This window comes from Colletotrichum acutatum, assembly GCF_030867785.1.
Source record: "Colletotrichum acutatum strain CBS 112980 chromosome Unknown BDZ83scaffold_105, whole genome shotgun sequence".
NCBI classification, from domain to species: domain Eukaryota; kingdom Fungi; phylum Ascomycota; class Sordariomycetes; order Glomerellales; family Glomerellaceae; genus Colletotrichum; species Colletotrichum acutatum.
Window position 1 is genome coordinate 17293 of NW_026849099.1, and position 24322 is coordinate 41614.

General features: G+C 55.2%; 10 protein-coding genes across 10 annotated transcripts; 5 read left to right on the plus strand and 5 right to left on the minus strand.

The window, feature by feature from the left end:
- Positions 1-141: 141 nt before the first annotated feature.
- BDZ83DRAFT_755610 (glycosyltransferase) lies at positions 142-1552 on the plus strand (the record flags this gene model as incomplete). The annotated part of the gene is made up of 3 exons (XM_060514635.1): positions 142-292; positions 349-593; positions 659-1552. The coding sequence occupies 3 exons, from the start codon at positions 142-144 to the stop codon at positions 1550-1552; spliced, it is 1290 nt and encodes a 429-aa protein (XP_060361009.1).
- Positions 1553-1622: 70 nt separating this feature from the next.
- BDZ83DRAFT_586293 (translation initiation factor 1A/IF-1) lies at positions 1623-2097 on the minus strand (the record flags this gene model as incomplete). Its single annotated transcript, XM_060505932.1, has 2 exons — positions 1623-1722; positions 1793-2097. 2 exons carry the CDS (start codon positions 2095-2097, stop codon positions 1623-1625), a joined length of 405 nt encoding a protein of 134 aa, XP_060361010.1.
- Positions 2098-3530: 1433 nt separating this feature from the next.
- Positions 3531-5131, plus strand: BDZ83DRAFT_586326 (major facilitator superfamily transporter; the record flags this gene model as incomplete). Its single annotated transcript, XM_060505934.1, has 2 exons — positions 3531-3961; positions 4027-5131. The coding sequence occupies 2 exons, from the start codon at positions 3531-3533 to the stop codon at positions 5129-5131; spliced, it is 1536 nt and encodes a 511-aa protein (XP_060361011.1).
- A 441-nt stretch (positions 5132-5572) lies between these two features.
- BDZ83DRAFT_755613 (2,3-diketo-5-methylthio-1-phosphopentane phosphatase) lies at positions 5573-6442 on the minus strand (the record flags this gene model as incomplete). Its single annotated transcript, XM_060514636.1, has 2 exons — positions 5573-5709; positions 5806-6442. 2 exons carry the CDS (start codon positions 6440-6442, stop codon positions 5573-5575), a joined length of 774 nt encoding a protein of 257 aa, XP_060361012.1.
- Positions 6443-8068: 1626 nt separating this feature from the next.
- On the plus strand, positions 8069-9613 carry BDZ83DRAFT_755614 (Mdm33 family-domain-containing protein; the record flags this gene model as incomplete). The annotated part of the gene is made up of 1 exon (XM_060514637.1): positions 8069-9613. The coding sequence occupies one exon, from the start codon at positions 8069-8071 to the stop codon at positions 9611-9613; it is 1545 nt and encodes a 514-aa protein (XP_060361013.1).
- Positions 9614-10734: 1121 nt separating this feature from the next.
- Positions 10735-12464, minus strand: BDZ83DRAFT_22405 (uncharacterized protein). Its single transcript, XM_060501758.1, has one exon. It carries the CDS (start codon positions 12047-12049, stop codon positions 10946-10948), a length of 1104 nt encoding a protein of 367 aa, XP_060361014.1. The 5' UTR covers positions 12050-12464; the 3' UTR covers positions 10735-10945.
- A 3508-nt stretch (positions 12465-15972) lies between these two features.
- BDZ83DRAFT_655176 (uncharacterized protein) lies at positions 15973-17269 on the plus strand (the record flags this gene model as incomplete). The annotated part of the gene is made up of 3 exons (XM_060510783.1): positions 15973-16060; positions 16461-16777; positions 17147-17269. The coding sequence occupies 3 exons, from the start codon at positions 15973-15975 to the stop codon at positions 17267-17269; spliced, it is 528 nt and encodes a 175-aa protein (XP_060361015.1).
- A 1295-nt stretch (positions 17270-18564) lies between these two features.
- On the minus strand, positions 18565-20024 carry BDZ83DRAFT_755616 (acyl-CoA dehydrogenase; the record flags this gene model as incomplete). The annotated part of the gene is made up of 3 exons (XM_060514638.1): positions 18565-18931; positions 18991-19851; positions 19912-20024. The coding sequence occupies 3 exons, from the start codon at positions 20022-20024 to the stop codon at positions 18565-18567; spliced, it is 1341 nt and encodes a 446-aa protein (XP_060361016.1).
- A 584-nt stretch (positions 20025-20608) lies between these two features.
- Positions 20609-21721, plus strand: BDZ83DRAFT_633373 (ribosomal protein S12). Its single transcript, XM_060509031.1, has 2 exons — positions 20609-21090; positions 21150-21721. Exons 1-2 carry the CDS (start codon positions 20923-20925, stop codon positions 21519-21521), a joined length of 540 nt encoding a protein of 179 aa, XP_060361017.1. The 5' UTR covers positions 20609-20922; the 3' UTR covers positions 21522-21721.
- Positions 21722-23732, minus strand: BDZ83DRAFT_633378 (glycolipid 2-alpha-mannosyltransferase). The gene is made up of 4 exons (XM_060509032.1): positions 23451-23732; positions 22406-23296; positions 22064-22352; positions 21722-22010 (listed from the first exon to the last, which is right to left on the minus strand). Exons 1-4 carry the CDS (start codon positions 23499-23501, stop codon positions 21943-21945), a joined length of 1299 nt encoding a protein of 432 aa, XP_060361018.1. The 5' UTR covers positions 23502-23732; the 3' UTR covers positions 21722-21942.
- Positions 23733-24322: the final 590 nt, after the last annotated feature.

Consider the following 24322-nt stretch of genomic DNA (forward strand, 5'->3'; position numbering starts at 1 on the left):
ATGGCAAAGGTGACACCGTGCAACTTGGACCCTGCAGCCACGAGTGCAACCTCCACCTGCCGTTCGCGACAGCTTTCAGAAGCTCCCCTGTGCATCAACGAGCTTTTCCAACCTGCGCAATTCAGCCTGTGAAGCCTCACTATGGCCGAACCAGCGCCCCCAATCTACGTGCAAGCGTCTCGCTTTGTGCTGGATGTTGCCAATGGCCGGCATGCACTCTCCAAGGCCATACCACCCGTCCTTCTTGCGCTGGATGCCGTCCTCTGTGGGCTCATCATCTGGAAGATCCCCTGTGAGTAGCGACCAACTCCAGAAAGAAAGTGAGAGTGCTGACTTGGAGCCCTGTAGATACCGAAATCGACTGGGTAGCCTACATGGAGCAAATCTCTCAATATGTATCGGGCGAACGCGACTATACCAAGATCAAAGGCGGCACCGGACCGCTCGTATACCCTGCCGCCCACGTGTACACATACACTGGCCTATACTACCTCACCGACGAGGGCAAGGACATCTTCCTGGCCCAGCAGCTGTTCGCAATCCTATACCTGGCGACTCTTGCCGTTGTAATGGCCTGCTACTGGCAAGCAAAGGTACGCTGCCCCAGAACTACGGGTAGCTAGACAATTGAATGCTGACGATTCTCTCCCGCAACCAGGTCCCGCCCTATATCTTCCCGCTCCTGATCCTCTCGAAGCGCCTCCATAGCGTCTTTGTTCTGCGCTGCTTCAACGACTGCTTCGCGACCCTCTTCCTCTGGCTCGCCATCTTCTTCTTCCAGAAGCGACTATGGACACCGGGCGCGATCCTATACAGCTGGGGTTTGGGAATCAAAATGTCACTGCTGCTCGTCCTTCCCGCCGTGGGCATCGTGCTCTTCCTCGGACGCGGCTTCGGAGGAAGTCTTCGCGCGGCATGGCTCATGGCACAGGTGCAAATCGTCATTGGGATCCCCTTCGTCTCGAACAACGCCAAGGGGTACCTCGGTCGCGCCTTTGAGCTGTCACGGCAATTCTTTTTCAAGTGGACGGTCAATTGGCGCTTCGTGGGCGAGGAGACCTTCCTCAGTAAGCCCTTCTCAATTGCACTACTAGGACTGCACGCGACGGCACTGCTCATCTTTGCCTTCACGCGGTGGCTCAACCCCACGCAGAGGCCCCTGTCGTCCCTCCTCCCGGCGATGCTCCGGGGCAAATCCCCCTTCTCGGCGCTAGAGGAGGCCCAAGTGGCCAACCGGGTGACGCCGCGCTACATCCTCACGACGATCCTCTCGGCCAACGTTATGGGCCTCCTCTTTGCCCGGTCTCTCCATTACCAGTTCTACGCCTACCTAGCCTGGTCGACGCCGTATCTCCTCTGGCGCAGCGATCTGCCCTTTTACGTGGTGTACATCCTCTGGGCGGCGCAGGAGTGGGCGTGGAACGTGTACCCCAGCACGGACTTGAGTTCGGAGGTTGTCGTGGGCGTGATGGCGGTCACCGTGGCGGCTACGTGGTTCGGCACGGCGGATGAAGGTGCCCCGGTCGAGAAGCCGGAGTCGAAGAAGCGGTGATGCGGTGGCTGTGATGTTGGTGCTTGCACAAGGGATATCATTCAAGTCATGTAAAAAGTCGCATTTCGCATCAGTAGTCGTCCTCAGAATCGGAAGGCGGCATCTTGCCCACATTGGACTCTTCTTCGTCGCTGTCTTCGTACGTGTTGGTCTTTACAAACTCCTTGGGCCTGGCATTTCATCAGTCAGCAAATGCAGTGAAGACATACATGTATTTGCGAATATTGAGGAAAAGCTCACCAGTAAGCTTGCTTGCGCCAGGCCTTCTCGTCGCGAACGACATTGATAATCTCGCCCATGACGCGCCCATCATGCTCCTCGTACCTCTCAGCCAATACGAAGCCGCCGCGCTTGATCCAGATCGTGTTGCGGAAGCGCTGGGCGAGCTCGAGGACAAAGTCCTTTTTGTTGGGCAGCTCGCAGGCGTAGAGGTTGTTGCCCTCGGCCTTGACGACGCGCACGATGGCCTGGTTCTTTTCCAGGGTTGCCGGCGGGGTCAGGGTGTCTTCGGCCGCCTGGAGAGCGGAGCGTTTTGGTTTGCCCATTGTTGTATGACTGGCGAGGTGTGCGAGACTGAGCAAGGTGATGGATCAGGGAACTTTTTTTTTTTTTTTTTTTTTGGGTGGTGAGTGACAATGGTGGGGTAATTTTCCCGTCTATGGATTTTTTTTTTTTTCTTTTTGGAGGATGGAGGCGGGGTGATGTTTACTTTGTGGAGTACGTACTCCGGACACTTGGGAGCTCAGGTTCTTCCTCTCAAGAGCCATGAAGAAGATTTCAGTCAATCCAACTACCTTGATTGGAAATGAATTGAAACGTCTGACTAGACGATAGTAAGTCATTGAGGCCTAACTAGTTAATCAATGTATTTGGTATCACTCTAGGCATCAGAAGGGCTACGGGGTATAGGCATGGCAAAACACCGGCATCCCCAACCGGCGCACCTCGCAGACGACCCGAGCTTCTGCCGGCGGAGCTTCTCCGCGGCCGGAGACAGGATTCTAGCAACACCGACCACCTGGCCGCGCTAACTTGCGTTTTCCCACGCGGTCTCGGGTCCGCTATCCACGATCAGTCGAGACTAGAATCTGGAAACCATTTTCCCTCCCTCCCCAACCTCCCGTGCCTAGTGCTCACCTTGCTCTAGCCATTGGTGCTGATCAATCATTGCTCGTGACACAACAGCAGTCTAGCCTCGCTCATCATCCGGACTCCATGTTTCCAAGTGGACAGAAAGCAGTCGTCGTCACCAAGAAGTCTTGCATTCGTATCGCTGCAGCAGTCCGTCTGCTTTCACACCGTCTCGATCCCGTCCCCAAACGCAATCGGCCCGTCCCCCACATGTCTGCGTTTCCAACCGGGGATATCAATCGAATGCCGTCAAGGAGGCTAGACCAACTCCAGCTCGCCGGCAAAGTACAAGGTCGCAAATCCACGAGACCGGGACCCCATCTTCTTTTCTCTCACGAGCCTTGAAAGTTTTTCTCGTCTTTTTCTTTCAAAGCCCAGGTGGGGAAATATGCAGGACTATCTGAACCCTGCATATGCCTCTTGTTCATAGGCTTGAGATACTGAACCCCTCCGACCCGCAAGGTGAAAGGGTCAGGGAGGCTCGCACACCTTACACGCCATGACGCTCTTGGAAAGTTGAACAGTTTTGTCAAGGACCCACGGTGGCTGCTAGTATCGTGAGATTTGCAATTACTGTACAGTTTTTTACTACCTCCTCAGGTGGCCCTTTAGCCTTTTAATCCCGCCGGATTACCTGCCGTATTTGTAAAAGCTTTCTCTACCTGACTGAGGTACCTTGGTGACTCACTTATCTTTCTAGTTTCTCTTACAGATACTTGAACCATTACACCCCTCCCATATTATCAACTTTCCACTCTCACTTCCCTCAACCAAGGCCTTGGCCAAAGTGTTCCCGCTAGGACCCTCAACCCAATCCCAGCCAAGTTCTCCTTCCCAGACACCAAACATGGAGGCCTCAATGTTCAAGACCCTCGTCGAGGTCGAATCCCGCGACCTAGACGCCCACCCTCCCCTCCTCCCCGCCGCCCCCGCCAAGGCCGTCCCGCGAACCTACCCGGGCGCACCGCACCACCGCGACGGGTCCTCCATTGAGCTCGCCCGTATCGACACCACCACAGCCAACTACAACAACAAGAGCAGGGCCGGGACACCGCGGGGCAGCGCCGGCCCTTCCCGGGCACAATCGCCGTCTCGGACCCCCGGCTCCGGAAGCGATGTCGAGATGAGCCGGCCCTCGACGCCGACGGCCTTTGACGTCCTGCAGAGCATCACCGACCCGCACATGAACCGCTACCGCATGGCGGCGTCGTGTCTCATGAACTTTGGCAACGGGCTCAACGATAGTGCGCCGGGTGCCTTGATCCCCTACATGGAGAAGTGAGTCCACCATACCTAAGCACGCCCAGCGAGTCCGTGAGAACAACAGACTAACACCACACCAGGCACTACGACATTGGCTACGCAATCGTATCCCTAATCTTCATAGGCAACGCCTTCGGCTTCATCTTCGGCGCCGTCTTCCTCGAATCCCTACGCCTCAAGCTCGGCCGCGCCCGCCTCCTCGCCCTCGCCCAGTCCATCATCACAATCGCCTACGCGCCCATCCTCGCCCAGGCCCCGTTCCCCGTCGTCGTCGTCTCCTTCTTCCTCATCGGCTTCGGCATGTCCATCACCCTCGCCGTCAACAACGTCTTCTGCGGCTCCCTCCGCAACGCCACGACCGCCCTGGGCTTCATGCACGGCGCCTACGGGGCCGGGGGCACCGTCGGTCCTTTGATTGCCACCGCGCTCGTCACGGCTGCGAAGGCGCGGTGGAGCACGTATTACTTTATCCCCCTCGGCCTCGCCATCTTCAACGGCGTGTTTTCGACCTACACGTTCTGGCACTACGAGCGGGACCTCCCCGCCGGCGGCGCCCAACCTACACCCGCCGAGACAGCAGCCAACTCGTCCTCCTCCCAGCTCCTGAGCATGTTCACCGCCCTCAAAATCCGCATCGTCCTCCTGGGAGCCCTCTTCGTCTTCGCCTACCAGGGCGCCGAGGTCTCCATCTCCGGCTGGGTCATCTCCTTCCTCATCGCCACACGCAACGGCAACCCGGAATCCGTGGGCTACGTCACGGCCGGCTTCTGGGCGGGCATCACCATCGGTCGGCTCTGCCTCTCGCACCCGGCCCACCGCGTCGGCGAGAAGCTGTTCGTGTTCCTTGCCACCGTCGGCGCGGCGGTGTTCCAGCTCCTCGTGTGGCTCGTGCCCAACGTCGTCGGCCCCGCCGTATCGGTTGCGATTGTCGGGTTGTTGCTGGGGCCGATTTACCCGTGCGCGGCGGCCGTTTTCATGAGGGGCATGACGAGGACGGAGAGAGTGAATGGGATGGGTGTGATTAGTGCGTTTGGAAGCTCGGGGGGTGCGGTGGCGCCGTTTACGACGGGTATGGTTGCGCAGGCTGCTGGGCCCTGGGTGTTGCATCCGATTGCGATTGGGTTGTTTGCCTTGATGATGGCTTCTTGGTATGGTGTGCCGCACGACAGGAAGAGGAGCGTATGAGTGCTTTACAGAAGTCGTGGTAAACGGGGTAGACCCCAAAGACCAGGAAACAGACCGTCTGGCTGTGTAAGATCAATTCCATGGCTGGGCCGGTAAGAGGGCCCCAGCCTTCCAAGTACTTGGACTGGTGTTGATGATACACTGGATGAGTATAAGAATGAATATGATTCGGGTTGGGGGGTTTTGATACATACTAGCTCCACGTCAATATTCTTAGAGCTGTACATATGTGAAATATAATCAAATGTAACAGTGTGGCATTGCTCGTTGTATATCCCGTAGACCCAGTCTATGTCTATATCTAATATGAAAAATAAAAACGGAAACCCCTATTCTCCCGCCCTCGCTTTATTGGTATCTATACCGCCTCTGTTCTCATCCTTTCTAGAAATCCCTCTTGCATCTCTCTAAGTGTCCGTCGTTTCGCGTTTCGTTCGTCGTCTAGTGGATACGTCCCCGCGCAGCGTCCTTGACGCTCAGCTTGCCCTCGACAATTTGCTTGACCGTCGACAGGATATCGGAAAAGTCGTTGAAGGTGACAAAGGAGATGCCCTCCTTTTCGCAGTACGCGACGAGATCTGTGGAGTGTGTCAGTTGCGACCCTGTACCGTCCGAAAGCCGATATCGCAGAAAAAGAATCGACGATGGCGGGGGCGGGGTAAAACAAGTCTCACCTTTATCGCGCTTGGCGAACAACAAATCCGTCTCGCGCGCAGCAGACAGATCAGAAACACCATCACCAGCATAAAACATGACGGGCCGCTCTGGCAGCGACGAGTACTTGCGCAGCTCAATCGACTTGTCGTGCCCATGGATGCTGTCGTCGTGGTAGACAATCTGCCACCCGCCCTCCTCGTTGATGCTCGCCTTGCCCTCGCGCGGTGCAACCTGGTTGCTCACAATCTGGATATGCCCATCGACCTCCTCCTCACCAAGCCACTGCACGAGCAGCGCGCGGATGATAGGCCGCATGCCGCCGGAAATAATCACGACGGGGACGTTGTTGGCGCGGCACCAGGTGTAGAACTCCTTGAAGACGGGGTCGAGCTTGACGTTCTTCTTGAGATACTCGATGCACTGGTCAAAGGGGAGCTTGACCGAGTCCATCATCTCCTGGAAGCTGTCGCGGAAGTGCTTCTTGCCCTCAAGGACGAGGAGGTTTCCCGCGCGGCGGTTCTCGTAGCCGTAGCCTACGTTGTCTGTGAGGAAGTCGTTGGAGTCTTCGAGGGTGATTGTGCCGTCAAAGTCGGTGAAGAAGATGAAGTTTGGGTTCGTGGCCAGGGCCGGGGTTTCGCTGACGTGGGAGCCCATTTTGGTGATATTGTGTGTGTGTGTGTGTGTGTGCGAATTGCAGAAATGTCAAAGAGTGTGATTCTTAGAAGGATGGTGAGAAAACAAGTGAATGTTTCTCAGTATGATGCGTGGGCTGGCGAGAAGTGTGTGTGTTTCTGTCTTGGAGGATTTTGAGGGATGGAAATTTAAATGGAGGGGGAGGGGTAAGATCAAATGGCTCGGAGGATTGCCAACAGATTTAGTTCAGGTTACAGATCCTTGTATGCGCGAGTACCTTACATGCAGATTAAGAAAATCCATCAATGCTCTAGGTACATGGAACGACACGGTACATGCCCGGCCCGGAGGCTTCGAATCGAGATACTCCGCGCCTCTCACTGACTGTTCTTATTGGCCTTCTTCACCATTACCATTGTGGTCCAACCTAGAGTCAAGCTGGAATCCATCAAGCAAGACTCTTTCTCAACACTACTACTCCGTACTGTCTAACAAACTTGGCCTAAGTCAGAGGGAAAATCCACCGTTAGTCCCGCTCCAGTGACGACATCCGCCCCTCTTATCCGACCGTCGCTTTGACGGACCCCTGCAACGAGTCAGCGCGCAGATAATGGACCCTGAGCCTTGAGGACACAGCTGGCTTTTGGGAGGTTGGCCTTACAATGTATCTCCAACGGCCTGTGGCTGCGGGAATATGCCAGTTGCTTCAGTGCATCTTAGGTAGGTGAGTACTTGGCCAACTAGTCTCCGAGTCGAGGACCATTCTTAGCTGCGAGTGACAACACGTGGGTGTGGTTCAGAAACCTCAAGGATACTTTCAGAATAGGACATGATTTCTAGTCAATGAGCTGGATAGATAGATGAAATTCAGTGAATAAAATGATAGAGAGCCCGGCCGTGTAATCAAAGCTCGCTCAATTTGATCTCAATACTTTTTTCACCTTGCATTTCCATCTCGAGGCGTATCTACTAAGTACGAACCAAAGCAACGAGCCTCCTTCGTAGAAACTGGCCAAGGTCGAGTGAATGAGTTCTTGAACTAGCATCTGGAATGTATTCATGCACAAATCAAATTATTTCGGAGAAAAGACTGGTGCACAACCAATTCGAAAAGCTACTCGCCATGCGTCTATTGCCAAACTGGTGCTCACTCCAAAGCAGTACGGAGTACATCTCGGCTCGGTAGACATCCCGGGCCGCCATTCTTCTTCGCCCTTCTCCCGCCCCGCTTTCCACACCTTCACCCCCGGCACCGGCCTGACCAGAGCACAAGCACCAGCCACAGCAGGCGGTGAAACATCCCCAAACCCCCAATTGAACTTCTCCCGGCAGAAAACCAGCGCCAGACCCGCCCGGTGCGAGTCCAGCCCCGAAAAAGCCCACTCGCTCCGCCCCAGAAGACCGCAGCTAACCACCTTGCCTTCCTCCTCGTCCAAACTTTTGAACCTCTCCCAAAATCTCTCCCGTCCTCCGTCCGCCGACCCGGCTTCCCCGTGCGCTCTGAACCACCTTCGGCCCATTCCATTCACCCGCCAATTGGGCCGCTTTCTCTCCCATCCTTTCTTCTGCCATCGAGGAAAGGAAAAGAGAAGCTCGGCCTACTCTATCCACCATCGTCGTATTCCGACAAACCTTCAACGGGAGAGGATGCACTCCATCGCCAGGCCGGCGTCGCGCCTAGTCCACGCCCGTCTCGGAACGGCAAACATCTCACGATGGCGGACCCTCGCGACTCTGCCACCTCCGCGCCATAACCTCCCATTGTCGTCGTCGTCGCCTTCCTCTCGACGGTTCTACTCGCATCTTCCACCGATCTTTGCCCCTCCGCCGCCGAAGGAAGAGCCAAAGCAAGCTTCTCCGACCTCAACCTCTTCGACGACGAGCAGCGACCCGTCGACCCAGAGCTCGGACGCAGCCACTTCAAGCTCCTCCACAGCTCCCGACTCCTCCTCAACCTCAACCTCATCCTCGTCCTCGACGCCAGACAATGACACCACCACGAGCTCCTCTCCCTCCTCCTCCTCCTCCTCCTCCTCACCCAAACCCGACACCCCCAAAAGCCAACCACCCGACGATCCCCTCCCAGACACCGCAACAAAAATCCACACCGCCCTCCCCCCAGCCCTCTCCGAAAAACTCTCCCACCTAATGGATACAGCCCAAACCCGCCTCCTAACCGCCTCGACAACCCTAAACACCTTGACCGGCTACTCTCCCATCGAAGAAATCAAACGCCAAAACAGCCTCCTCGAAACCCGCCTCGCCCAGGCCCAAGACCTCGTCCGCACCGCCCGAACAACCTACAAAACCACAAACGCCAAACGCGCGACAACCCAGCGCGAAGTCACCACTCTCCTGGCGCGCAAAGAAATGTGGTCGCCCACCGACCTCGAACGCTTCACCCAGCTCTACCGCCAAGACCACTCCCTCGAACAAGAAGTCGCCGCCGCGTCCGAAGCCTTGACCGACGCAGAACACGCAGAGCAAGCTTTGGGCCAACAGCTCAACGCAGGAATCCTTAAACGCTACCACGAGGAACAGATTTGGTCCGACCGCATCCGGCGCGCATCGACCTGGGGAACATGGGGCCTGATGGGCGTCAACGTCCTCCTCTTCATCGTGCTACAATTCGTCGCGGAGCCGTGGAAGCGCAGGCGTCTGGTCCGCGGCGTCGTCGAGGAAGAAAAAGCCGTGCTCGAGGGCGTGACGGCCGAGTTGGCGGGGCTCAAGGCCGCGTTGGCGCAGAGGGAGGCGTATGAGGACGCCGCTACTGCTGATGACGTGGCTGCGTACATGGCGTCCACTACGGCGGCGGCGACGATAACAACACCCGTGGTGGCGGTAGAGGAAGAGACACCACTGGCCGCGACGGAAGCCACGGCAGCAGAAGAAGCGGAGGAGCTCCTGGCAGCCAAGGTCGAGGAACCGGCTGTCCAGCACGAGATGGAGCGCGAGGTTGCGAGTGCACTCGAGGTCTTGGAGGAGCAAGTCCCCGAGGCGAAATCATGGCGCGAAGCATGGCGCGAGCTCCTCTCTAACCCAGAGCTCCTCAAAGCGAAAATCGCCGATTTGTACAGTGAGCGCCGTATCGATCTTCGCATGCGCGATGCGTCCATCCTGGCTCTCGAGGGCGCTGCCGCTGGGGCAACCTTTGCGGCAGCTCTGGCATTGCTGCTTGTAAGGAGGACATGAAGAGAGAAGAAGATCACGTCACCACTGGAGCGTGATTGTAAATACATCTGTACAATATGATACCATATAGAGAGAGCATGGGGGAACATCCTCTTCGATATTGGCACAAAAACAACCACAGCGATCATCAGGAGACACGGGGCGAGCAATCTTGTCATCCGCTGAATGTTCCGTCTATTAAAGAAGCTGCGGCAGGAGTGCGCAAAACCTCGCTGATATACCTCTAGTCACGATTCTGCCGACTTGGTCCCCTTTTCCAATGTTCACTGGTGAACAGTCGGGGCCATCCTACTTTTTGCTTCATATATCGTGTTCGCCCGTCACTTCGTTTTTTCCGCCTGCGGTTTATCGTCACAACCCCGACGACGCGCAGCGTCTTCACGCAGCATCAACAAGCATCGCTCGTGCTGGACGTGCCTATATGGCACACATCGAGCTGACGCTTATCCACGCTGTACCCGCTCGGCATTCTCCTTACTTCTCACCCTCGTCGAAGACGTCACTGAAAGGATCCGGCAACATCCAGGGCTCATTTTCAATCTAGTTTCCATCATGACTCTAGTCAAAGTCGGCAGTGTAAGAGAAGCCACGGAACTCTTCTTGCATGGCTTGCGACAAGACTATAGTCTGGTTAGCAGCTGGTATCTCCGTGATGACAACGAAGATATACATACCTGATTGGACAGGGGTCAAGACGGGTGTAACGCTTGTGAACTCAGAATCGAAGTTGCTGGTATCGGTCGCGCTCTTGATCTGCGGCATGAAAGGCGGCGCAACGCGCTTATGGTAGATGTCATCCCAGTTGATGTTCCTAAAGAACGGCTGGTTCATAATCTCCTGCGCGTCTGTGGGACCGCTTCCAAGTCGCTGGTCGGGCTCTCTGGTCAGGAGCTTCTGAAGGATCGATACGGAATCTCTGGGCATGTGAATGGGGTACAGAGGCTCGTCGGCAAGAATGGCATCGTAAATTTCATCCTCGTCCTCTCCTCGGAAGGGTGATTGCTGAAGAAGCATCTGGTAAATCAAGACACCAAATGCCCACCAATCAACGGCACGGCCGTACTTCTTGTCGAGTAAAATCTGGACCAACAGTCAGCGAAAGTCTTGTAAAGAGACACGAATGAATATACCTCGGGGGCCATGAACTCTGGAGTACCGCAGAAGGTGCTAGTAGTCGAGCCGAACCACATGTCTTCCTTGCAAAGACCGTAGTCGGCAATCTTGATGTGTCCGTCCAAGGTCAAAAGGATGTTGTCAAGCTTCAGATCACGATAGATGACACCGTTCTCGTGGAAGTACTTGAGCGCCAGGCAAACCTCGGCGGCGTAGAATCTAGAATTTGGTCAGTAAATATCTTGGTGAAAATGGACGAGGGGTTACGTACTGCGCTCGCTTAGTGCCAAACTGGCCTCGCTGAATGTGCAGCATGAGATCACCACCGCTAATGTACTCCATAACGAAGTACACACGGGTTTCAGTTTGGAAACATGCGTGAAGGTTGGTCAAGAATGGGTGCCTCTCCCGGTTGGCGATAAGGAATACTCTCTTCTCGGAGCGAATGCTCTCCACTTCGTCATTCTCAATGATGAACTCCTTCTTCAACACCTTGATAGCATAAAGCCTCTTGGATCGCTTCGTTTCCGCAAGCATGACCTTTCCGAAGTTACCCTTACCAAGCACAGCCAGGAAGTTGAAATGGTCGAGGCCGATACGTTGACCAGTTCCAGGATCGGTGGCGGAAGGCAACGGCTTACGTCCAGCGCCAGAGCTAGGAACACCCCCAGTTGATGCAATGGGTGAGATTTGAGGTGGCTCCTGCAGCTTAGGCGAGGAGACGGGCGACTGCTGGTACATTTGCTGTTGGGGAGGTTGCGGGTACTGTTGAGGGGGAGGCTGTTGCTGCTGCGGCGGCTGCTGCTGAACAGGTCGCTGCTGTTGCTGCTGTTGCGCAGGGGGATGTTGGCCATATCCAGCTTGCTGGTTGACTTGCGCGTAGTCTGCCGGGTTGTACTTGGGGCCGCCGCTGTTGTACGAGTCTGGTTGCTCTGCCTGAGCTGGGTAACCAGGGCGTCCACCGTAACTTGAGTAGTCCTGAGACTGAGGCTTTTGCTGTGAAGCCATTGATCCGCTCATCGCCGCCGTCGCTGCCGCCGCCGCTGCCGTGCTTGAAGAAGTACGATCAGGGTGCATTGGTCGCTGGCCAGGCGGAGACTGCTGCTGCTGCTGTTGGTACATCAACTTGGCAGCCTCAGTTGCCTCCGGTGACCCTCCAGCATACGGCTGGCCTCCGCTATGAGGAGAGCCGATAGTGCTTGTTGGGCTTGTCGGCTTCTGCCGCAGTGTCCGATCGCTCAGAGAGGTGGAAGTCTTGTTCTTGGAGATCATTCTAGTAGACTTGATACCCTCCAAAATCTGGTTCGCCACGGCCATTGACATTCCACAGAAGTCAGGAACAAGGTGTACGCATGCTGCGTGTGCTGTGAGGCCACATTCTATTCAAAAGTCAGCTTTGTCTTTAGTTTACCAGCTTGGTACTTCTCGCAAACTTACCCGCACATTTCCTGCAGTTCTTCTTGCCAAAAGGCAAAATGTAACCGCAGTGGCAACACCAGTTGGCTGTCATGTTTGAGAAGGCCTGGAATCTGTGGGGGATGCGGTGATTGATCTTCTCTTCGTCCGGATCAGTTTCAGCGTTACTCTTACTGATACATTTGGTGACAACGCTAGAGTAGCATTTAGTGTGGCAAGTGTACTTGCAGTCCTCGCACTGCATGCCTGTCGAATACTTGAGGAAGTCTCCGCAAAGAGCGCAACGCATGATGTTGTAGAACTGGTGTTGGACGAACTTGTGTCCGTACATCTCGTGAACCTCCTCCTTGCGCTGACGAACAGCACCCACACGGCCGAGACCTTGTAAGTTGACAGGGCGACGGGCGTTGTTTTGCTTGAGGAATCCCAAGGAAAGTTGGATCTGACCAGCAGGCTCGAGGTTGAACCAGCCGTCGATGGGCTGCTGAGCGATCGGAGGGTTCGCCATGGGAGGTTGTCCTTGTTGACCTTGCTGTCCTCCAACGCCAGGAGAGGGGGGAGGACCACCCATTGACTGCTGCTGCTGTTGAGGGTTCATTGGGAATTGCGCCGGCGGAGCACCCATACGGTCGGCCGACACCCACCCAGAGCTGTTTATCTCTGCTTCGATCCTCTTTCTTCTCATTTCCTCGGCGATGTCGGAGATTCTGACCCAGAGCATGGCAATAGGAATGGCATGTTCGCCGGGTTTATCGTACACGGTAAGTTCGATTTCGTTCGCCTTGTCGACTTCGAGGGTGTGGTACTCGGCCTCCCACTTGTCGGTCCTGGTCACTCTCGTGCGGGCGACGACATTGTCTTCAACCTTGACGGCGATGAACGTCTCGGGCCCTCGGCTAAAGCGACTCATGGATGCGTGATCAACGTCCTTGATTTGTCCGACACGAATGGTGAGCTGGCCAGAGAGAGGCTTGCGGAGATTAGGCATGTTGATAGAGTCATCTGGAAAGTGTTAGCAGGAGTAATCCGGCGAGACTCTCGCGAGCACAAAAACTCCAAAACGTACCATCCTGGGCATCGGATGTGTCCATGTCGATATGTAACTCCTCGTAGCGTTTCATAGCCTGCTTCAGCAAAAGGATTTTCTGCTTGCTCTCAACTCTTCTAGCGGCAGCATCAGCCTTGCTCTTGCGATCTCCTTCCATGCCGTATAGCTGAACCATCTTCTCGATTCCCTTGAGATACTGCTCCTCCACATTGAGCTTGAACTGGATTTGCGACAGCATGAGCTGAATACGAGGGCCGAGATAAGGGGTATCATATTTGATAAGATCTGTAGCAAATAGTCAGCGAACCAAGTTCGTCGGAAATGCTTTGGGGATAATGCGCACCAAGTTTGGTGAAGTTGGGGCGCGGCTTAGGGATGGACGAAGAGGGGCCAGGATTGGCATATGGATGGCGGGGAGGCATCAGGTCGGCGTGGCCGCCAATCTGGCTATACTGGACATTACCGCCCGATGTTGCGCTCCCGGCACCATATCCGCCACGCTCTGCCCAGGCATTCGCATCCTTGGGAGGAGGGGCGGGCGCATCCTCAACGTCGCCGCTCAGAGGTCTACCGTCACCGGAAGGGGATCCCATGGACATGTTGTCCATACCCCGACGCAGCTGGGCCTCGCGAAGCTTCTCTTCAAAGAACTGCAGGTTTCGACGACCATCGCGCATCTGGGAGTCGAGTCGTGATCGCACGGCCTCGTTGTTTGTCTGGGCTCTCATAGCATTGGCGGCGTTGAGGAGGGCCTTTTCGCGCTCAATCTTTTTGAGGATATTTTGGATGGCATCTTCGTCGTTCATTGTGACGGTGGGGTTGCGCGACTCCACGCGCGGGAACTGTGTGTTGTGTTGATGTTGATATTTTTTTGGTTGGAGGGGAAAAGAATGAGCTTTGAAGCTACTTGAAAGTTCAGGAAGAGCCCTAGGGGAGCGACTGCTGCGTTTAGGTGCAGTGTACGCAGATTCTCTCGCCCGTTCTGGCGTGGTCACCTCAATGTCGCGCAGGTGGTGGGCGAGGTAGTGGGTGCGAGGTATGGTATTGATAGGATACGACGCGAGGAGAGAGAGGGTGAGGGTGATCGGGAGTGAGGTAGGTAGGTAGGCAAGAGTTGGGTACGAGATTCAGTAGCGAAGTATGCGTATGGATGGATACCGGAGGTTCGGCGCCGGAGGGGCTCGGGGTAGGTTGGCACAGCGGGAGGATCGGTCTGTCGGAACTGTCACGACAGAAGATCGGTGGGTGCAGCCAGCCCTCGAGTCGTGAGGTGGTGTTGTTTTTTCGCAGGTTGGGCTGTTGGTGAAGGATGTCGTCAGTGGGTTTTGGAGCAGAACGGGACGCAAAGACGGGGGGGGTTTCTCGGGAGGGGTCGCTCTCTCTCTCTTTCTCTCGCGGCCGCCAGTGCGCAGGCGGGCAGAGTGGAGGTGGGTGAGGGAGGACGAGGAGACGGTGGGCAGCGGGAGAGGACGGGGTACCGGGAAAGATGTATCCTTTGTGTGTCGCTAGGTCAAAAAGATACTTGAGAAACAAAGTATCCCTCCGACCTTCACCTCCAGTCCTGAATCCCCGAGCTGCGGCCTGCCTTTGGGCTGCCCGCACTGAGTGCACGGGAATTGGGAAATACCTAAGGTAAGGTACTGGGTACGTACCTATTTTGGAGGGGAGGGAGGGGGACGACCTCAGCGAGTCCTGCCTTGCCTGAGGTGCTTCCTGCCGTGATGGAGGGGTGTTACGAAAGCACCCGGCACGGACGAGGCAACTCTGTAACTCGATGTGAAGATGGCAGGCGAGCTAAAAGCAAGGTATAGGTTTTCAGACGATGATTGCAATCAAGGCACCTTACTTTGCCTGCCCTCATATTCCCGTCATTTACCACTCGTGCCACTGCAATCCCACAGGTCCGAGGGTCAGTAGCTAAGGCCAAAGATCATCCAAGATATCCGCAATGTTATTTCGACCGTCCTCGGGGGGGTCCATCGGCGTCTCATCATCCCCATTTCCTCTGATGCCCAACAACACTCGTTGCGGGTGCGCTTACCAGGTTTGTCCCTCTCCCATGCGGGTATTTATGCCCAGTATCCGTAAGGCCAGCGCGGATACCTAGGTACCTACACTGCTACAGCCTACAGCCTACCTGCAACTGCATACTGCACCTAGAACCAAGGCCAGCTGCTCTAGGATGGCATAGGTTTGATGTCGTATTCCAGGCGATAATGAAAAGGCCGCACTGGTGGGCGAACTCACTCGCAACTTGCAAAGCAGGGAAGATGGGTGCATAGGGCAGCAAGCTCAGCTGGACTGTTCCGTTTCTTCCACACCGGTCGCCTTCTGTTAGTCCTATCTCAGGCATCTCGGTGTCACCAGCCAAATAGTTGGCAGGCAATGAAACAATTCAACAACTTGTGGCGGCGCCCTGCAGATTCACAGAGGGGAAGACAAAAACACGCAGAGCAAGCGACCTGCAAAAAGTCCTGGATCAGACGTGGGGCTCCAAGGCTTTCCTAGGACTTTTTTCTTACCGTACTGTTTCACCGTGGTGAAGATTCATTTCTGCTCTGCGCCAATCATTTTGCTTTCCCGGGTTCAGACTCGCTCTTGTCACGTTAAGCTGATGATACAATGGACATTGTACCTTTGTACATCCACTCCGTTCATCCACACAGTGGCTCTCCCTCATCACATCTATACTTCACCACACTCTTCTTGTCTGTCTCTCCAGACATACTCCAGTGAGCCCAGTCTCTCGCCTATGGCCCACACATCAGGGAGACGGGACGCCATGGTCACTTACTCATACACATTACCTGGCAGTATGGTCAGATTCAACCCCGATTGCCAATCTGAAGCACTAGAATTCCACTACCTAGGTACGGATACTGTATAGCATTGTACAAAGCGGACGATACTTGTACTACCATCTCCAAGTCTCGGGGAGTTTATCGGCCCAGTTTTCCCAACACGGCCCATCCTCGCAGTCGCCGGGCTTGCAGCAGCTGCATCATCGCCCGATCCCCCATCACAACCACCACGCACAAATCACACTTCACACACACGCTGCCCGTCACCTTGCCATGATCTGATGATGCAGCCCTAGGTCTCCCGTCTTCCGTCTCTACGTCTAGCCCTGCTCTAGTCTGTTTTTCTCGTACAGTAAGTACAATGGGACGCATTCCCCCCAGGTTCACGCTGACTACGCAGGAGGTACTCAAGTTGCTTCTAAAAGCCGATAATCCCATGAATGATACCGAGCACATGCCAATGCTCCAGACTCACCATTCTACCTCTCAGTATCCACCAGAAATACCCGTCATGCTCTTTTCCACTGCCAGCAACGTCTCAAGCATCTGACAGATTCCTCAATACAAGAGGCCTCCTCGCCAACACCCTCGCCACCGGGCTCTATACACCACCGCACACCTCGTGATTGGGGGGTTCTACCACCGGCCGACTTAGCCTCCCGGCTGACACCTCTGCCGGAGAGGTCTCACCAAAATGCCCCTCCCGCCACCACACAGCTGCCGGCCGGCCTTTCCGGCCCAACGCCGCGCCACACCGACGGCCAAGTCCTCAGCCCTCTACTCCAGGTACCAACACCAAAAAACTTCCCCCAGATTCCACACACACGCACACACACTATCTCTCACCCACACCTCCGCTGAACATCGATAAATAATCAATCACGCGGGTCACCTTTTTTGAATACGAACTGACAACACTTGACCTACCTCTTCCGGACGGGGAAAATGTGGATAGCTAGCCCATCAACCCCAAATTCGGGTCACCGCCTATTACTTCCTCAAAAGTCACCTCTCGTCCTATCGTTCTCGTCCCAATCACAAACAAGATCAACGGAAATGCCATACCACGGCTCAGCATGTCATCTGTAACGTGCACCTGAAACAAACCTACCAACCAAGCAGCTCACTCACTGCCAACCACTACACGCGGCTCAGCTGAACCAAGCATACTGGAGCACATTGAGCCGCCAAATGCATACTCAAGAGGTTACTGCTAGCCATGGAAACACCAGTGACAACAGCCACTATGACTTATCCGAGGGGTGGGAGAACACGTAATTCCAGCCCGCCAACTTCGAGGGTTTGACGTCGCGGAACCGTTTCGACCCACCCTCGCTCCGCGGCCGCCGTCCAAGGTGGCCCCCTTCCCCAACCCACCCGGTCCGCGTAATGCCAGAGAAACCTCCCGAGCGAGGAGGTGGGATGTCGTAGTCCGTTACTGTGTCTGTATATCTATCCCAACCTCGGATCAGTAATGGCTTGGAAAGTTGCGGCTCAAGCCGATCAACTTTCTCTTCGTCATGCCTCTCATCGTCCCTATTCAGATCATCGAGATGCGATGAAGCCAATCATAAACCGCTCGGACTTGTCATCGCGTAGTGATTTGGGCATTTTTCACAAATGCCTTTGTCGGGTCACATTCCGGTCAAATTCCCATTGGTCTGTGTTTTGCTAATTGGCGTCTGTGTTCTGGTCTGAAGTTTGATGCGAAGCGTGTAAACGCTGTTGAGCTCATGCAGCGCAACGCGGCACTTACACATGGGACGCCTGAAATGGGATGAATGAAATATGTCAACGTCAACGACTCCTGGCTTCTACAAAGGGCCGGCGATTCATTTCATCTAGCGGTTTGGTTTGAGCTTCATGAAATGATCTCTGTCATAGGAATTCCCTTAAGTCGGTTCCGCCTCGATTGGGGAGTATGAAGTACGAGGTATGAGGTGCAGACTATGAAAGTCATAGTCACCTAGACTTTTCACACTGTAGTTCTTATGTGATGAGTAGGTCCCTAGGATGACATCATGTCAGCTTTTATCTTCGTTGGTAGGAAATTGCAACTCGATCTGCTAGACGCTTCCCACTGTAGGCCCTACTTCATCAGCCTGGAGCAGAAGCCCTCAGCAGACTAGTATTTTTGCCGACAGTGACTCAAGTTACTTCCACTTGATAATACCGCCTGGCCATTGTGATGATTAAACTAGAGACACCAACCATTGATAGCAATGGCCGATTCAGAGTACCTGTCGAAAATGCCCAACAAGGCTGACACCATGAAAGTATGAAGGCGGGTCAAAGTCCTACGAAGCGGGTAGAGGCATCGCGGTATGCCAAGACTCGAATCACGCAGGTGACGCAACTTCGCAATGAGGCTCTAGGGACTTTTCGCATGTGAATTCATATAGCATCTAACGAATCATCATTCGCGAGGCAATCCGCCCCAACACCGAATCGTGTCGCTTTTACTAACAAAAGACGCCATCTAGTACCCTACACGACTCCCATGAAAAAGCTTTGCAACTTTGCAATCCGCCCTCTTCTACATCATGATAGACTTGAGATAGCTACCACTCCCTTTATGCGGTATACTCCTTCTGCAACAACTTGGCAATAGTGTTGAGCTGGATATTGCTCGTGCCCTCGTAAATGGCGCCAATCTTGCTATCACGCCAAAACTTCTCGGCGGGGCCGTCGCGGACGAAACCCATGCCGCCCATCCACTCAATGGCGAGACCGCTCACGCGGCCGGCGACCTGGCTGGCGTACAGCTTGGCCATGGCGGCGTCCATGACAAAGTTCTCGCCCGCCTCCTTCTTGCGCGCCGCGTTGTAGACCAGCGCGCGGGCGGCGGCGATCTCGGTGTAGGACTGCGCGATCTGGTGCTGCATGCCCTGGAACTCGCCGACGAGCTGGCCGAATTGCTTGCGGTCGTTCCAGACGTATCTTCAAAGGTGTTAGTAAGACTAGATTGTAGAAAAGAGATCAGAAAGGGGTAGTCTCACCTGACGGCGTTCTCCCAAGAACCGAGAGCGAGACCAGTCATCTGAGCGGCGATACCGATACGTCCCTCGTTCAAGAGACCAATGGCGTACTTGTAACCCGCGCCCTCCTCGCCGAGGAGGTTCTCCTTGGGGATCTCGACGTCGTCAAAGTTAATGACACACGTACTGCTGGCTTTGATACCCAGCTTCTTCTCCTTCTTGGCAATAGAGAATCCCTTGGCATCCTTCTCGACGATAAAAGCCGTGATGCCCTTATATCCCTTGGACGGGTCCAGGTTGGCAAACACGATGAAGAAGTCGGCCTCCTTGGAGTTGGTGATCCACATCTTGGAACCGCTAATCTTGTACCCGCTCTCCGTCTTGGTCGCCTTGGTCGCCAGCGCGAACGCATCAGAGCCACTGACGGGCTCACTCAGACAGAAGCTGCCGACGGTGCTGGTGGCGAGCTTGGGCAGGAAGCGCTTCTTGAGCTGGCTGCTGCCCCACTTGATGATGGCCGTGTTGACGAGGGTGTTGTGCACGTCGACGAGGACGCTGACGCTGGGGTCGACGCGCGCGAGCTCCTCGATACCGATGATGGCGCTGGTGAAGTTCATACCCGCGCCGCCGTACTCCTCGGGGATCTCGACGCCCATGAGCCCTTGCTCGAAGAGCTGCTCCACGATGGCCGGGTCCATGTTCTCCGCCTCGTCCATCTCGCGCACCTTGGGCGCGATCACGTCGTTGGCGAACTTGCTCACCGCCTCCTGCATCGCGGCCTCGACCTCGGAGAGGTGGGTGATGGGCGTCGGGGGGATGTCGGCGATGTCGAAGTGGTCGGCATTGCGGCGGCGCTGGGTGGTGGAAAGGGGTCTTGCGGTCCTGGAGGAGGGGAATGTTTTAGTATCATGGTTAGAGTCTGCGGAAAGACTGAGTACTTACTGCTGGAGTGGCGAGAGGGCTCTGCCCGGTGTGCAAGTCCTCACCCTCGCGAGGGCAGCAACACCACGGCTTCCTCTCAAAGCAGGGCGAATGGCCCTAGCAATCGACGACATGGTATACGATGTGATATGTAATATAGTCTCGGGATCACTCAAGCAAGTCGGCAGGAGCAAAGAGAAAACAGGGCAAGAAAAACTCCGGAGGTGCGGGACGATCTGGGGATCGTGGGAACTCCTCGGCTACTTATGGTCTCGCTCGGCCGTGCGGTGGTAGCTAATAGAGAGAAGGCAAACGCCCGGACGGAAACGGTCAATTGGCGTTGAACGGTTTCCCGAAATGAAGGGTGAGATGATAAGGTGAGATTAATCGTGGACAGGAGAGCAAGTCAGGAGTAATGTGTAGGTAGAGTAGAGTAGGCCACACAAAATAAGTCAAAGATGCGGTGCGCCCTAGACCGTGAACCTCAAAGCCATTCGAAGCCACGGTACCTGGCGGCTGGCGAACAGACACAGCGCCCGCTTCAGCCGAGGATATCCATCCCGCAGCGGGGGACACTGGGGGGCCAACGCTGTCCCAGAGTCCCCAGTTTTGCTCCAAGTCTGGGGGAAAGCCGACGGCGTAGCACCCAGATGGGCGACATGCCAGGGGGGGTTTCTTGGGGTTCTACGGGTGACACGGTGACGCTAGAGTCGCTTACGTCAGGACCTGAATTCTTGCAACGGGCATGTGATGCACCTCTAAAGCCGCCTAATGCGAGTCACCTAAGCCGATGCCGTCCGTGGCCCGAGTTGCAAAGGTCGGAAGTGGGTCCGGGGGACGGAAGACTCTCCTCTGGCCTGAGGCGCCGAATATTATCGTTCAACCCCTTGCGATAGCCAATTGACTTAGGTAAGCAAAAAATCCAGCTTTCAGGGATTCGAATGCACACCTAGGTGCCCAGTCGCGACGATAGCTTCTAGATCGTGACGACAGCAATTGGACGCCGAATACACTCGACACCAATTGCCCGACATGGCCAGCACACTCCTCAGATCCCTCTTCGCCCCGGCGATGAGGCCAGCGGCATTCCCCCGCGCCGCCTCCATACTCACACCGACTGCAAACACCATCACCACCCCCCTGATCCGATCCTTCTCCTCGACGCCCGTACAAAATGCCACCATCATGCAGGTCCTGAGAGTTCGTCACTCCCCTCCCTCACCCCACGATACCCTCAGCTAACTCTCCCAACCTCACAGGGCTGCCACAAGAAGGGCAAGCGCGCCCGTCACGCCGTCTCCCCCGCCCTGTCCGAGATCAACGCTCCCGCCCTCAAGGGCGTCTGCCTCAAAGTCGGCATCACCCGCCCCAAGAAGCCCAACTCTGGCCAGCGCAAGACTGCTCGTGTGCGCCTGTCCAACGGCCGTCACGTCACCGCCTACGTCCCCGGCGAGGGCCACAACATCCAGCAGCACAGCGTCGTCCTCGTCCGCGGCGGCCGCAGTCAGGATTGTCCCGGTGTGCGGTACCATCTTGTCCGTGGCGCCCTCGATCTCGGAGGTGTGGCCAACCGTGCTACTTCCCGGTCCAAGTACGGTACGATGAAGCCCAAGAAGGCCACTGTTTCTTAAGTTTGGAGGATGACATGAGTGGAGGGCGAGGGGATGGGCGCTGTGGAAGGGAGTAAGAGCGGAAGGGTACTTTTGCCCTTGTTGTGGTGTACGACTATTAGACACCATCAGACATATCAAGACGTGTACTATTACAATGTACAAAATACCAAAAGAGATTTCACAATATTCAAACATGTTCAGGAAGAAGTTCAAGTTAAAGCTGGACAAACACCAGACGGACCCTTCCATTTGCCTATATCTACACAGCAAAAAACGTGTCCAAGTCTTATAGAACCATTTACGCCACTCCACAGTTGGTACCCATGTGCCTGACCAGTGCCTCTCATCGATGCAGGTAAACTCAATTGGTGGCCTTACCCAAGGCCAAATCTGGAATTTGTTGTTACATGCCACTCTTTTATCACGCCCCCAATTTGCTCTAGTCCTGCTGGTTTTCGTAACCCTCGGGCTTGTCCAAACCGTTGATCTCGAAGTAGCGGCTCGTGCCTGATGGATTGTTAGTGATGTTTGCCAACATCTCATTTGCCAGCTCAACTTACAAGAGTAGCCCTTCCAGTCAAAGTTGTCCTTGGGGTTGCAGTGGCAGCGCCTGTCGAGGCGAACCTTCTCGCCAGTGGGGCAGTGGGTGAAGGGAACGTGGTAGTAGGCGATATCGTTGAAGAAGTGAATCTGGTCCTTTGGCAGCATAAGACCGGCGGCGATGGAGTGCACAGGCGCGTCACCCCAACGCTCGTAGAAGAAACCACCATCCTGGTCGAGGGACTCGAAGTAGTCGATGTAAGCCTTTGAGCGGAGCCAGTTGAGGTCACCAACTTCAAAGTTGGACCACTAATTTCAGTCAGTAACGTCACCAGCAAACTTCTCCTCATCAGCCGACTTACGAAATGGCAGTGGTTGTAAGAGTCACCACCATCATCACTGAGGAAGCCCATGGAGTTGCCCTCGGCAATGTGCTCGGGGTGGTTCTTGATGAACTTCTTGGTGCTGTCCCAGAGAGTGGGGATGGTCTCGACGTACTCGTACAAGCTCAGAACGAAGCTGTACTTCTTGTTGTTCTCCTTCATAAAGCGGAACGGATCGTAGTGGATATCGCAGAAGAGCTCAATGGAGGGCTCAACACGCCAGTAGTAGTCGTAGTTCATCATGGCCGGCTGGCGGAAGAAGAAACCAGACTCGAAACGGCACATGTGGCGGTAGCTCACAGAGTCGCCGTAAATGATCTTGCGCTGGGCCATGTCCTCGCGAACCTTGCGGGCCTTCTCCTGGTCAATGTGCTCAGGGAAAGACCAGTGCTCCTTGGGGATTTCGCCGTAGTGAGTCTTGCCGGAAACAAGGGAGGTGGTGACCTTCTTGAAGGTGGCATCGAAAGGCTTGTCGTTCAGGAAGACCCAGTCGTAGTTGTAGCGGCGGTTGAATCGGTCCTCAACCTGACGGATGGAGCGGGCAATGTCCCAGATATCGGAATTACGGGCGAGGGTGACGAAGGTGGCATTCATGCGCGGGCCGGATGCAATGCCAGAGAGCTCATCCCAACCGGGCTCGTTCGGGGTCATGGCCATGGGCCAGTCCTTAGGGTTGTATGCCTCGCCGACCTTGGGGCTCTTGGTTTCGGAGTGAGTGGGCTGCTTGGGCTTCTCGGCCTCCTTGTTCTCGCCTTGCTGCTGCTGCTGCTGGCCGCCGGCCGGGGCACCGCCGGGTTTGCTGAAAGAGCCATCCTGAAGCCTGACGCCCTCGTAGCTAGAATGGGAAATAAAGTAGAACACGGCGAGGCCCTGCGTGAGAAGGTAGATGTAAGCACAGGATCATGAAGCCCCGTTGACGTGTGTATCACGGGAGTATCGTCGAGATGCAGAAGGCTTTGCGCCGTGTGTCTAGGGAGTAGAGCTGATTGCGCTCGCGCAAACTGGTAGCTGGGGATCAACTTACGAAGAAGGCGAAGAGAATGTATCGCACATAGCGTGCTGAGCCGGTCGCCATCTTGACCGATGAATTCAGGCCTTTGGATGGAAGCCCGGATCGGTTGGAAATGGTTGAAGTAGAATGGAAGAATAAGAGAAATCCCGTTCTTCCCCCGAGATGAACAAGGGCGACTGGGAAAGGAAGGGGAGAAAAAATAAAGAGAGGTGCACAGGAAGGGATACGTATTCGTACGAGTCGACCGCCTGAGAGAGAAGGATGGCTTCAGGAAAATGTTCAGAGGAGCTGGAGTACCAGGAGCACGCTAGCAGCCACGCAGCCCACTGGATTTGGGGGACCTGACGGACTCTCACAGGGTTGGGGGGTACGAATGCAGCGTACGCGGTGCGTCCACCCCGAGAAAAGGGAGCGCTAGCAGGAAGTACCGCGAGGTGGAATAAAGGGGGTGGGGCGACGACTGGCCTGCTCCCAGGAGGTTCGCAACTCAAAAAGAGCAGCCAGGGGGTAATACAAGTATCTTTACGCGGAATTTTGTATGAATTTCTACTTCTGCTTACAGCTCGAGGTATCTCCCACTTCTCGCGACTGAGATTGATGGAAGCAGACCTGAACTCAACAGCTGCATTCACCCATATTTATTTTTCTAACGAACCCCATGCAGAAACGAGGAGGTATGATTACGTGCGAAAGTCGACAAGACTCTTTCTGGGCATTGTCAAAATTGTTACGCAGAGGAACATAACAGCAGGGAGCGGTCGAATAGGTATCACCACAGAACCACGGATACAGACGGTACAAACCCAAGTACAAGAGACAGGCATTCTGGGCATGGCATGCTTCTGACAACTAAGTATCCTCCACGTACCTCTCTTCGCTGTAAA